The sequence below is a fragment of the Fusarium vanettenii genome (assembly GCF_000151355.1).
Source record: "Fusarium vanettenii 77-13-4 chromosome 13 genomic scaffold NECHAsca_47_chr13_1_0, whole genome shotgun sequence".
NCBI classification, from domain to species: Eukaryota; Fungi; Ascomycota; class Sordariomycetes; order Hypocreales; family Nectriaceae; genus Fusarium; species Fusarium vanettenii.
The window spans coordinates 238,477-251,668 of NW_003315841.1; the positions used below are offsets into that span (position 1 = coordinate 238,477).

The following is a 13,192-nucleotide window of genomic DNA, read 5'->3' on the forward strand; positions in this document are numbered from 1 at the left end:
CGAGGAACATCTTAGCGGGATAAGTTGACAACAAAACGGGCAACACAACATGACAACCACCAATTGCAGCTCCGATTCTCATGTGCGGGGAAGACGCGGTGACTGCCCGATACTAAGTAGTGAGAGAACACATTGTCGTGATGAGTGGGTGGGCCCCTGCGATAAGGGCACGTCGGACGCTCCGACGCTCTAAGCTGTCCTTGGCTGAGGCATCAGATAACGGCGTTGTCAGACTCCACCAGTGCGGGGTTTGGGTGACTCCAGCAAACAGGCTGCTGGAGGGTATCTTGGAGCGCCGCGGTAATAACCGGAGTCTGGACACCATGATGTCACGATACTGGTCATCAAAGAGGGTTGACCTAGACGACTTACAAGGCACCCTCCTATGATAGATCTATCTGCCAGACAACCCCTTTCATCCCCATCCCCCATCCCCAGGTCCGAAAGGGCAACATGTATTGCCTGGTCAAACGACCTGAAGTCTGGCCAGGCCTGTCGATATGGTACAAAATTCAGCAATAGTATATACCATATCTTACTATGTAGTCGGATAATCCTCATATTTCTCTACGATCTTGCTGAAAATGGCTTTAATCTTCCTCGCCGTGATAAACTTGATCCCCAGAGTATCAAACAACTCGATCGAGAGGCGCAAGTCGTCGGTTGCCCTTGTCTCTTCCAGAACCTTGCAGAGGTCATCTGGCTGTGCAGTAACAGAGTAGACAAGAGAAATGGTAGAAGTATATAAAGCGAGAAAGTTCAGCCAGTTGAATGCAAATCTGCCTTGCTGGTGCATACTAGAGGCATGCCGGATCGACAAGGATGCTGCCTCTGCGAGCGTTTTAATCCGAGTCTGATCGAGAGTAGGGAACAGGGGTGTTGGCCGATAGAGCATGGCAAGATGGGTATAGTAGTTGAAATCGTACCAGGTGCTCGTCAGATGTGGCACCTGGGCGTCGACCTTGGGCAGAGGGAACGGCATATCTCGACGCCATTGGATCAGTTCCTTGTGGAGAGACCGAATGATCTCTTCTCGCTCAGCAAGTGTCAACCGAGGCGTGTCCGGGTTGGAGTAGACTCGTCTGTTGATCTTGCTGGAGATCCTCCGCAGGGCCAGGATATGAAGAGGAATGGCCATGATTGAAGGGTTGAGACATGTCTGTGGCCGGATCCCATCGGGCTTTATATTTTCATCATCAACTGGCGCGAAAGGCTGTTGTTTTCTCAGCGCAAAGTCAAACAAGTGCACTTAGGGGATGCGCCTCTGATCTATCACATACCAGTATATCGATATCGTCGTCGTGGACTGCAAACGGTCGACCGAGGGCGGTTGATACCACGCTATAGTGCCCCAGAGTTGAGAATCTTCTCACTTGAAAACTCACAATTTCAGACTCACCGATCCATCATATAGAGGGAGAAAAACACTCGCTTGCGTTTCTCAATCACGTCGAAGGGCAGTCCCTCGCAGGATGAGGACGACTGGAGGCCCATGCCGAGGGCGATCCGGGCAGCCATTCCTACGAGAAACCAGGTATCTTTCTTGTCAGCCACTCTGCGTTAGTGCATAGGGGTACTAGCTTACTCGGCCCCAGTTGGTTAAAAAAGGAGTAGGACACTTGTAAAATAATGACTTCCAAAGCAGCCTAAACAAAGCGTGAGTAGGATGTAGACCTAGGAAGTGTAGCAGAACTGACCATATCCCCGAGTCCAAGAGCTGGCTCGAAATACGTAAGAGCTTTGTTGTAGTATAGCATCGACTCGGACTCATCAGCCAGAGATATGGAGCAGTATGCTGTTGAACCAATAGCCAGCACCATCCATATCCTGAACAAGCACAGCGGCGACTGGGCCCAAGACGATTGCGGCTCCTCACGGACGCAGCGAAGCGTCGACAGAACCTCGGCACGATCAACAACAGGGTAGAGAGTGTGCGAGTGAGCAAAGTAAAAGTCGATGAGGCTATTGATGTGTGACTGGTCTGTTGGAATACTCAGGTTGGACAACTGATGATCTGGCTCTGTGATATCGTTGAAGACAAAGTCGTTGACCCACGCTGGATCACATGGCATGGATATTCCCAAATTGTCAAACATGGGCGAATTCAAGAGGTCCGACGGCGAGCCAATATTAAGGTGTGCCAACATGCCTTGATCTCCATCGTTGCCAAAAACGAAATCAGCTCTGTCCGGTGTCAGCCTCCGGAGCACTGTCTGGGTGAGCTTTGCGAAGGAGAGGCCAGAAGAAGAGCCGAGATGTCTCTCGGCGGTGGCTTCTAGTGAAAGGTGTTTTAGTTCTCCGTCCAACGTCTGTGGAGGACTAGGAAGGGCCGGGAGTATGGCGTCTTCCGATGGCATCGCCAGACCACCCCATTCACCATCTTGGGCCTGTAGAGGCAGATCTTGCACGCAGTCCTGCCCAGGGGCAGCTGCGGCATCACTGTCGGTGGGGACCGCGCTTGGGGTCACTTGGACGGTTATTGCAGCGTGTGTCACGGCACTCGCCGACGAAGGTTCACCTGCCCCCACCAGAGGCGATGTGCGTTGAAGGGAGGAGAGATTCTTCTCCAGGTCCTGGACTCGATTCTCAAGTTCGCGCACATAGCTGCAGACACCCAGGGTCAGTCGGCATACCAGCGTATGATTGCACGTCACTCCTTACGCTATAGGATACGAGGCAGTATTCCGATCATCGTTCAAGAAGCTGCAGGCGATAAAGGCTCGCCGACAGTTCTCGCATTGTGGTAAGCCCCGATCGCACCTCTTCTTCCTCTTATGGCATCGAGAGCACGACGTTTTTGCCTGGCCTGTGGCGCTTTGCGGCGGCATCTTGCTGTGATGGCACCGCGACAGGGGAGATGGGGTAGCCAGAAGAGGGGTTGTTGGAGTTCCAGGTGAGTGAGCCGGATAAAGACTGTAGATAGGCTAGATGTTGGATGCCAGGGTTGAGGTAACCCTGATAACTTATCTCGGCGGTTTTGCTTTTTCCCCGCATTCTCGCCTCTTCCGGCTAAGCTCGGACCAAGCCCCAGATCTCGACATCTCGATATCAGCTTCTGTTACTCGACCCTCACAGCCTAGATGTATTATAACTAGATTATCCCATACAAGCTTGGTCTACTTGCTTCTAGCACCAAGGCCCCTCTAGGGTGCTTCTTCCACTAGGTACCCTTCCCTTAGGCAGCTTTGGCAGGAATGTCGACATGGCTCTGCTCCGGTGGCTGAACTGGCGGCAACCATGAACTTACTGCCGAGGACGGTGTGGTGAATTGATGGCAACATATAGATAAATGCCAGGTCGGAGTCATTCTTCGATTGATCGTTTGGTGAAGAGGCTCATGGGCCTACTCCCCAAGCGAGATTGTTCTAGTTAGGGGCACTGTGCCGCTAATAAACAGGGGCGGCGGCTTCTACATTCAGGGCGGGCTGGGCCGGGAGGCCGGACATCGGAGATAAACAATCAGACCCGTCATGTACCAACGGGCGGAAGAGATTGTTACCGTATATCCGGGGCCAAAGGCTCCACTGACGAGTCGTCTTTTCCGCCCCGAAAGAAAGCGGACAAGGCCATATCACAAAGAACACGGGAAGCGTCAAGACTCTACAAAGCCATCCCCATTACTGTACTCGAGCAACGCCCAGACCTCGCCTCGATTAACTAGACCTTGGGAACTCTAAACCTCAACTACGGCGACAGCTTTAACCTCCACAATCAGCCGCGGATCCGGCAAATCCTTCACCCCGATGGTGGCCCGGGCTGGTGCGCTGGCTCGAGAAGCAAACACCTTGTTCCATTCCTCATTCATACCTGCGTAGTGATTCTCCATGTCCAAGATATAGACCATAGCGTCAATGACATTGTGGATGCCTCCCTTGCCTTCTGTAGCTCCCTTGATAATGTCGTCGATGTTCTTGAGGACGGCAGCCGTCTGCTTGCGAATGTCCAGGGTGCGTGTTCCGTCGGCGTTCTCCGTCACTCCCTCCCAGGTACCATCCGGTCGGCGGCACGCCATCCCAGAAATGTAAAGAGTCCGGTGGTTTGAGGCTGGTGCAATGCGTGCGTGAGGATATCGTGTAGGGCCCTCGGGGGTGTCGGGGTCAAGGAGAAATGCTTGTCCGTTTGGTGACATGTTGGGCTGAAGGAAATGCAAGGTGCTCGTGGCGGAGGGGAAAGGTGCAGTACGGTCTTGACCAGGCGTTGGTACTTTTATTGAGATTTGATATCCTGAAGGATGGGAATGAGAAATAAACTTGCTTTACCCTTTAGTTCCAATGATTATATCCAATTCGAGGCCCATTGTTTGCAACAAGCAGCAACCGAGGATGTATCGGACTCTCCGACTCATTCACAGAAGGCATATCAGCACAAAACATGCATAAGTAAACTTCGACCGAACCGTTGCTGATTCCCCAAGACGTGCTATGGAGCTCCTGTTCTGCCAGGTCGCATCAATTCCTAGCTAGTGCTACTTGAACTCTATACTAACGTCGGAGCCTGTCTAGGCTACTGTGGTCTTTTCGTGCTTTTCCTGCTACTCAGGGCAATATTTAGATTAAGTGCAGTCACTGTAGGGTAGGGCTACATAGCCAGGCACAAACCCCAATCTGAGATCGGACGTTCCGACAGAGATAAACCCGAGTGCAATAAATGGTGATCCAGGTCAAGATGTTCGAGGCAACAACGACACAGTAGAGTATCCAAGCACCATGTCTGCCCAACTAGAGACTCAGATTCAATACTTTGAGATCAAAGACTTTGCTTTTGAGGACGGGACTCGGCTGGCTTCTACCCAGCTTGCCTACCTTGACCTGAATCCGGAGGCTCACAAAACGGCCCTAATCATCACTTGTTTTCGTGGACGGCTGCAATCAACACTCAACTTCTCCAACGGTGCCTTACAGAGCCATCGGATCATTGTCGTGGCCCTGTTTGGAAATGGAGAGTCGTCAAGCCCATCCAACACGCGGGGATTTCCAGGATCCGTCGACTATCGTGACTGCGTGCGCGCTCAGCGAGATTTGCTGCGCCATCTCGGCATCCAGTTTCTTGATGTTGTATTGGGATTCTCCATGGGTGGGCAATGCACGTACTACTGGACCATGATGCACCCAGAGTTCCTTGCAAACGCCATAGTTATATGTTCCTCTGCGAGAACCAGTCGGCACAATCACCAATTCTTGGAGGGTCCAAAAGCAGCTCTCATGAACTCGTGTGACTATGCGGACAAGACCCGTTCACCAAATTCGCCACCGCTTCGAGGACTTGGCGCCTTTGGGAAAGCCTACTCGGCCTGGCTGACAAGCGCCGAGTGGTTCGAGCACGAGGAATACAAATCTATGGGCTACGAGACACAGGAGGCCTGGGATTCGAGTATGGCTGTCACTAGCTACTATTCCTGGGGGCCCGATGACCTTCTCGCCCAGCTGAGCATGTGGCAAAGGGGTGATATTACTGTCCTGAGCGGCTCTAGTTCACTCCAGGCGGCTCTGGCTCAGATCAAGGCACGCGTGCTGCTTATGCCTTGCCATACGGACCAATATTTCCGTTGGGAGGCTAGTCAAAAAGAGTCGAGTTGGATCCAGGACGCGACACTGAACGTGATACCTTCAATCTGGGGGCATCTAGCGGGAATCGGAATCAATCCAGTTGATAGGGAATGGATGGATAAGGCGATAGACGAATTCTTGAAAGGTTGATTCACCATGGATCTTGAGAAGAGAACTAAATGGGACTAGGCCTGTCTTGATGGCCAACCTAAGAGTAAGATCAACACAAGCTTCCACCTCCACCCATGGTGTTTAGAGTACAAGAAACAGCAAATAAATCACACCAACTTTAAGTCACGGCCCCACTCAAACAATGCCGCTGCCGTAATCACTTGCTCATCATTCCAGCGTCGTCCAATAATTTGCATGCCGATGGGCAGTCGGATCCCCGGATGGTCTTGAGGGCTGGAAAACCCGCAAGGTACGCTCAGCGAGGGATGCCCTGTTACGTTAAACGGGCACGTGTTACTCGTCAAGCCGATGGCTATGGACAGTTTCTCCAGGATGCGTGATCCCCCTTCTCCATCCATAGACAGGTCGGGATGGGGCATTGCGACACTTGGTGCACACGGGGCTACTAGGACGTCGACGTCTTCCAACGCCCGATCGTAGGCGGCCCGAAGCTCAAAGACCTTTCGATGAGCCTTTGCCTCCAACCCTGGTTCAAGGTCAGTCTCTGCAAGTTGCCCGCTGAGGATGATGTTAACGACGGCTGGGTTGGATGAGGTCAGCAACTGGTATGTATCCTGGGTAGGAGGCCATCTGGGCTTGATATGAGGTGGCAGGTGAGTAAGGTGGCCGGACGTCTTTCCCTTGCACATCCATTCAGACATGGACGGTCTTGTCGATGCTGTCCAGATCACTGGGCCATCAAGGTGCATGGGTACTGATACGTCCACGACAGTTGCACCGGCAGCTCGGAAGTAGAGGCTGGCGGCTTCAAGGACTGTATCGCGAACTGCGGGGGAAACACCAGGCATAAGAAAGGATTCGCTCAACAGACCGACTCGTAGCGAAGGAGAGTCTCTAGGGACTGCAGCCAGCTTCGCTCGGAAATCTGTCAAGATCTGAGAGTATCTCTTGACCTGATGACGCAGAGGTGATTCGGGTGTCATCCGAGGATCCAAGCCATCATATCCGGCCATAACCTCAAGCAACGCGGCAATGTCGTCGAGACTAGATGCGAGAGGTCCTAGATGATCGATCATTGGCGACATGGACGTCGCGCCAGTGTATGGCACCAAGCCAAACGTAGGCTTTAGGCCGTAGATGCCGTTGAAGGACGCAGGTATACGGACTGATCCAGCCTGGTCACTTCCTATTGCTATCTGCGCCGTGCTGCCCCAGCTTCCGTCTCGGCCACAGGCCAAGGCGTGTGCAGCAACAAGAGCGCTAGACCCACTGCTACTACCACCAGCGGTATACCCATGGAGGAGGGGGTTGTGGACGGGGCCAGTTGCTGAGGTGAATGACAGGGGAGATGCACAGAAGCTCTCGCAAGTAGACGTCCCTTTGATTTCAGCGCCGGCCCTGAGGATTCTAGAGACCACTGTAGAGTCTATTTCCGAGACTGGATACGTTCCATCATCAGAAAACAAGGAGGAAAAGGTCCCGAGCGTCGTTGGCAGCCCACCAACTGAGATGTTGTCCTTGACAGCAACAGTCAGGCCGTCAAGAAGTCGGCCATCTGGCTGTGCTGAGACGAGGCTGCATCGGTGACTCCAAGCATTAAAGGGGTTCTCCTCGGCCCTTGGTTTCCAGAACTGACGGCTCCCCAAGACGGGCTGAGCCTTGAGAGCAGGGTGAGTGTAATCCGGCATCTGTCCAACCTGCTTCATGACTTCTTCGAAGGACTGTAAAAGTAGCAAGTAATCTTTGGCATCTTGGCCATGGTCGAGTCGGATGCTAAGCCTTCTGGCAAGCTCTTCTATCTTGTCTCGGGTGATATCCGAGTCACTGGCTTCAATCGTTAGCCCAGTTACGTGAGGGAGAGGGAGAGGAACAAGGGGGAGAGCCAAAACTCGGTGTAAGACCCGAGACATAAGGTCCCTGATCGATAATTGTATTTAGTTAGTTCTTAAAGCTAAAGAACAACTCACAGGGATGTGTCTACAAGTGATACAATAGACATGTTGAACGGTTTGAAAGGTTGAAATATAATGACAGAGAAATGCTCCAGTTATATTCTAGCTATACTCTATAGTCATAGGTACAAGCTACTTTGACCTGGATAATAGTAATGGTCTCCCAATCATAGCCTGCAGGGGGCCATTGATAAGACTGGCAGGGCGTCGGAAGCGCCGATACGCCAGGCAAGGAGGGCCCGACCTGCTAAGCCATAACCAGAAGCCTTTCTCCACTAGATTGTAGGAAGCATGCGTGTGGTAAACAAACATGTCACCTGTAATGTATCGGAGGCTACTTGACTCTCATTGTATATACCTCTACCTCAATGATAGTGCCAGTACCTGATACCAAACCGAGGTCTACTTTTGACCATTAGCCAGCAGAATGCGTCCCCCATCGACACACAGCGAAACTCCATCAACATATGACTGTAAACAGTTAACATCACGTCCTATGTTCTGTCTCGGCGTTGCAAGGACCTACCCCAGCTCGGCTGGCGAGATAGAGCACCGCGCCAGCAATATCCTCTTCATTCCCTGCCCGTTTTGCGGGGACCTGGTCAAACAATGCGCTGAACATGTTTCCTTCTTGTCCGACAGGGTTCATGTTGCTCGGAACGACTGGGTCAGATTAGCAAGGGTCAGTTTTACAGGCATGATATCCGTCGAAAGGTTGGTTGGACGCACATCCTGGGTTGATTCCCGTGACTCGTACATAGAACCTGCTGAACTTTGCTGCCAGCAGCCTGACTAGATGGTCAGTGGCTGCTTTGCTGGTGGCGTAGCTCGTCAGGTCTACATTTGTAGCGTTGTGCATGCTGGCACAGGAACTCGTCATGATAATGACACCGCGGCCTTGGCTTCTTCCGAGCTGGTTGTTGCCTAGGTAGAGTTGCGATGCAGCAGAGAGCAACGGCATTAGAGCTACGGAGAGAAAGTAATGCGCTGTGGTGTTGACAGAAAACGTGTCGGCCCAGTCTGTGTCTACCGACGACCACATGGACGCCTGTAACTCCGAAAGAGGCGCTGTCAGCACATCACACTGGACCGGGGGGTCTCTTCGGATACCGGCATTCGAGACGAGAATGTCGAGGTGGCTCTCCCGATGGTTAATGTAGTCTGCAAGCTCTTGGATATTACGCTTGGACGACACGTCGCATGGTACGCTAAAGATGGATAAGCCGGATGTTGGTATTTATATCCCAACGAGTAACTTGCCCGAATGCAACTCCTCCCGAGGATTGACCAAGTTCGTTAAGCTCGGCCACCTTTTCTTGGATAGGCTCCGAGGGGAGGGCCACCACATAGAGTCTGGCCCCATTCACCACGAGACCCTACCATCACCAGTAAGCTTCTGTAGAATTGAAACAAGTGCTGTACGTTTCGGAACGCACCTTGCTGATCATAAAACCCAGTCCACTGGTGGCCCCTGTGACAATTGCGACATGGCCTTTGACGCTAAAGAGTTGTGCGATGTTGAGTGAGGCCATTGCTTTTTGACAGGTGGCTTAATTATATAAAAAGTGCAGATGAAATGGTTGGCGAAAAGTCGCATCTAGGGGTGGGCGGTCTTGGGGTTTATATGTGAGCTGTCGAGATTTTCTGTCGGGGGGACCGATGATTCAACTGAGACATTTGCCACGGCTCTACAGAGTCTAAAGATATCCTACTCCAAGGTTCTTATTCGAAGTCATTTTTATCTCGGTCTCTAGTGGAGTCTACCCCGGACACAAAGGCCCTTCCCAAGCCTTGTCAAGCCGTTTCTCGCATAGTCAGCCATGATCCATCCGAGATCCATCCGTGCTTGCTCCTCACTCCTCGTATCCTCCTTACTCCTTGTAGTGCTCCTTTGTCCTTTCTTCAGCCGCACTTAGGCATTCGGCCGTCATGGCTGTGTCCCTTGGAATGAGCTTCACCTTGAACTCCCGGGGGATAGCCACCAACGCTGTCTTGAACTGGTTGTACTCGACGTAATCGGTGTTAGGTGGCATCTCCTCGCTGGCGACAATCTTGTATGAAGACAGGAGCCGGACAAGAGCCGCATACAAGAGGCGAGATGCAATGTATTGGCCTGAGCAGGCCCGAGAGCCAGTTCCAAAGCTCAGGTGAGCGAGCCCGACGCTCTCTGCCTCGGTAGGCGGATCCAGGTTCTTCAACCATCTTTCAGGGTTGAACTTGCCACCGTCGGGCCCGAAATGATCAACATCTAAGGTACTAAGTCAGCTTCACTTGTTGTAACTCTATAAAATGTCCAGGTGAATTTACCATGGTTACCAGCCTGCGCATTGATGAGAATCATGGTCTTGGGAGGGATGCTTGCTCCATTCCAGTTCACTTCGGTGACTGTCTTGCGAGGGAGACTCATGGAGCTGACGGTGTAGTATCGACCAGCTTCCTTGACGATGGCATTGACGTATGGGATCTTTTCCTCCACGTAGCAGCTGGTCCAGGCATCCCGTACGTCGGGGTAGTGGCGCTTGATGTCCTCATAAGCCCGGCCCTGCCAGAGTTGACCCTCTTTTGTCGAAAGCGAACTGAGGCAGGAAGTTAGAGTCCCCGGAATAGTCTCGAATCCACCAGAAACTAACGAGAGGCAGATGGATGAGACCTCAACACCCGTCAACTTGGTCTCCTGATCCTTCAGGATGGCGGCCGAGATGCAGGGCTTGTCCGTCCCTTTCTTGATCATGTCGCGGACCTTGTCAAGGAGTAGGTTCAAATAGGCGTCACGCCGTTCTCGGAGCTCTTTGGACCGAGAATTCTTTTCGTTGTTGGGCAAGTATCGTAGAATGGGGACGTAGTCTTGCAGGTTCTCGGAAGCACTCCTCAGCAGTGAGATGGCTGATCCCACGTGCAGGATCTCGCGGAGCAAATCGTCATAGACGGCGTCCATTCGGATGCCGTAGCAGAGGGTTAGGGTGGTGTTGAGGGCGTACCGCTGGATATAAGGCCGGACGTCGATCTCAATCTCGCCATTTCTCGAGTCCTTTTCCATATCCCTCAGGATGCAGTAGCTCTCGAGGTCAAACATTGGATAGTAGTTCCTCAGAGCGGGTCTTCCCAATGCGGTGCCAGCTGCCTTGCGCTTCTTCCTGCAAGAGTCGTCCCAAGGAGAGGACCCGATGGTGAAGCCTTGAGTGCTGCTGATGACGCCATGGAAGGTGTAGAGTTTGGGACGGTCAATGACGGCATTTTGGTTGCCGAGAAGCATCTTTTTGCAGTCCTCAAATGAGTTAACCACCACAGCCCTAGTATTTCCAAGCTTGATCTGGAAAACAGAGTGGTTGTACTGACGCCACCACTTCTCGCATGTACTAGCGTGATCTTCGCCAAGCTGGAGAAGATGTCCCAGCACCGGAACGGCACCAGGAATCTCCGGTAGGCCCTTGATATGAGGTATGTCGGTGGCATACAAGAACTGCAGAAGATTAGGGCTGGCTCCAACCATCGGGATAGTGACAGAGAAAACGTACATGGTAAAACACATAGGTCACCAGGGCCACGGCGACCGCCGTCAGCATTGGCCCGGCGTACTCATGGTCCCTAAGCTGGGCCCATCGATAGCCCAGAAGCTCTGGGCGCAGGTCAAACTTGACATCCATGAGGGGCTAGGAACTTGGCGATATCACTGCTCGATAAACATGTGTGTGCAACAGTCGATATCGATAGATATAGGTGATCAAAGCGACAAGGTAGCGTTCAAGTCATATTACAGATAGGCTTCTTATCTTCAAATGACGGCCCCAGGGACAATCCCGCTTCCCCGCGATGTGGCGGAACTTTAGCGTCGGACCCTCCGACGAGGGCCCCCATGATAAACAGTGCCACTTTATACGAGATAAAGCTATCAGTCATATCACTGTCGGCCAGATCGACGAATGTCAGAATATCAAATAAGAGTGCAAAGGGGATCCTCGGTTGGAAACCAAACCATCAACAAGAGCCGCGACTGTAACTTGGTGCTCCTGTTCCTTGATTCTTTGGCTGATACTGGAGGCCATCTCTAGCGTAGGGATGCTTTGAAGCACTTCTGTCTCTTGGACTTGTCAGACTTGTGGCCAGTGGAGTTGCAAGATCACAGACGACAAGTCTCTGACTGCAATAAGGACTTAACGCTCTGTCGCTAATTCTTACAGTGTTTCAGATAGTGATTTAGCAGTGGAAGCGTGGCTGAGGGACAATCACGTTGAACCTAGCCACACTGATTAGTGACATCGCGTCATGGCAGCAGCTGTCACCACTGCATTTCACGGTTTTAGAACAGTCATATTTCAGGATGCTTCTGATCCTCAACACAAGCCTGACCGATCTAATGATTTCCTAATGTTCTATATATGCTAATGGTAACTAAAGGAAATATTTACTACAGTAGATAGCGTCGACTTCAATTGACATCGTTGACCTAGTGCTTGCGGAACGCACATTCCAGTTGGACTACCTAAGACCAAAACGATGCAAGGCTGGTACGTGAAGCTCTATTGTGCAATATTATTATCGCTATTTCTATGTCCCTGTTAGCTTGGACTGGGCAAATCCCTGGAATCACGGTCGTTGATTTGCAACGTGGTTAGACTTATTACAAGGAATAGGCCCCTATCGCCTGCATTATTATACGCCCTGCCCCTGTATCTGCGAATCTCAGTAAGTAAGCTGCCTAGTAATAGCCTATAAATATTATAATTCTAGATACTTACTAATATGCCTCGCTCGGCCTTATACTTTATTATAAATAAGTAATAATCTTAATTAATATATAATTAAATAATTAAATATAAAACTCTTAGTTATATTATTATTATATATATTTCTTTTATAGAGTTATAACTTAGGGCTTTTAAATTAAATAGATATATAAGAAATGAATAGCTAAAGATATTATATAATAAAAAATATTTTTTTTTAATTATAATTTTAAAAATTAATACTATAATAATTAAGGGCTTTAATAAATTTATAAATTAAAAATTTAATAATTAATTTATATAAAATTTTATAAAATTTATATAAATTAAAATAAAAGTTTTTTAATTAAATTTAAATTAATATTTTTTTAAAAAAATATAAAAAATTTAATTAATATATAAAAATTATTATATAAAAAATATTAATTAATTTTATTTATTAAGAAATATTTATTTATATAATAATAAATAATTTTTTTTATAATTATTAATAAAATAATAATTTTTAAATAAATATATATTAATTTTTAAATTATTTAATATAAATTAAAATAAATTATAAAAATTTTTTTAATTAATATATTATATTTAAATAAAAAATAATATTTTTATTTAAATTATAATAATTATAAATATATAAATTTTTTTAATTTTTTAAATATATATAAATATTTAATAATATTTTAATATTATTAAAAAGATTTTTATTAAAAATATTAGGTTTTTTATTAATTTAAATTATATTAAAAAAAAATTAAAAAAAAAATTAATATTTTTTTTATATATATATTTATTTATTTAAATAATTTTATATATTTTTTTAATAAATTTTTAATTA

General features: G+C 48.8%; 6 protein-coding genes across 6 annotated transcripts; 1 reads left to right on the top strand and 5 right to left on the bottom strand.

Annotated features, from left to right (window-relative positions):
- Positions 1-538: 538 nt before the first annotated feature.
- On the bottom strand, positions 539-2,828 carry NECHADRAFT_87997 (uncharacterized protein; the record flags this gene model as incomplete). The annotated part of the gene is made up of 6 exons (XM_003041391.1): positions 539-1,213; positions 1,281-1,341; positions 1,400-1,520; positions 1,586-1,646; positions 1,698-2,604; positions 2,662-2,828. 6 exons carry the CDS (start codon positions 2,826-2,828, stop codon positions 539-541), a joined length of 1,992 nt encoding a protein of 663 aa, XP_003041437.1.
- An 854-nt stretch (positions 2,829-3,682) lies between these two features.
- On the bottom strand, positions 3,683-4,126 carry NECHADRAFT_19718 (uncharacterized protein; the record flags this gene model as incomplete). The annotated part of the gene is made up of 1 exon (XM_003041392.1): positions 3,683-4,126. A coding segment is annotated over one exon (444 nt), but the record flags the coding sequence as incomplete, so codon positions are not given.
- A 580-nt stretch (positions 4,127-4,706) lies between these two features.
- NECHADRAFT_54365 (uncharacterized protein) lies at positions 4,707-5,696 on the top strand (the record flags this gene model as incomplete). Its single annotated transcript, XM_003041348.1, has 1 exon — positions 4,707-5,696. One exon carries the CDS (start codon positions 4,707-4,709, stop codon positions 5,694-5,696), a length of 990 nt encoding a protein of 329 aa, XP_003041394.1.
- A 128-nt stretch (positions 5,697-5,824) lies between these two features.
- On the bottom strand, positions 5,825-7,588 carry NECHADRAFT_54394 (uncharacterized protein; the record flags this gene model as incomplete). The annotated part of the gene is made up of 1 exon (XM_003041393.1): positions 5,825-7,588. One exon carries the CDS (start codon positions 7,586-7,588, stop codon positions 5,825-5,827), a length of 1,764 nt encoding a protein of 587 aa, XP_003041439.1.
- A 444-nt stretch (positions 7,589-8,032) lies between these two features.
- NECHADRAFT_88001 (uncharacterized protein) lies at positions 8,033-9,162 on the bottom strand (the record flags this gene model as incomplete). The annotated part of the gene is made up of 5 exons (XM_003041394.1): positions 8,033-8,101; positions 8,157-8,293; positions 8,360-8,813; positions 8,887-9,006; positions 9,067-9,162. The coding sequence occupies 5 exons, from the start codon at positions 9,160-9,162 to the stop codon at positions 8,033-8,035; spliced, it is 876 nt and encodes a 291-aa protein (XP_003041440.1).
- A 339-nt stretch (positions 9,163-9,501) lies between these two features.
- Positions 9,502-11,147, bottom strand: NECHADRAFT_54339 (uncharacterized protein; the record flags this gene model as incomplete). Its single annotated transcript, XM_003041395.1, has 2 exons — positions 9,502-9,878; positions 9,938-11,147. 2 exons carry the CDS (start codon positions 11,145-11,147, stop codon positions 9,502-9,504), a joined length of 1,587 nt encoding a protein of 528 aa, XP_003041441.1.
- Positions 11,148-13,192: the final 2,045 nt, after the last annotated feature.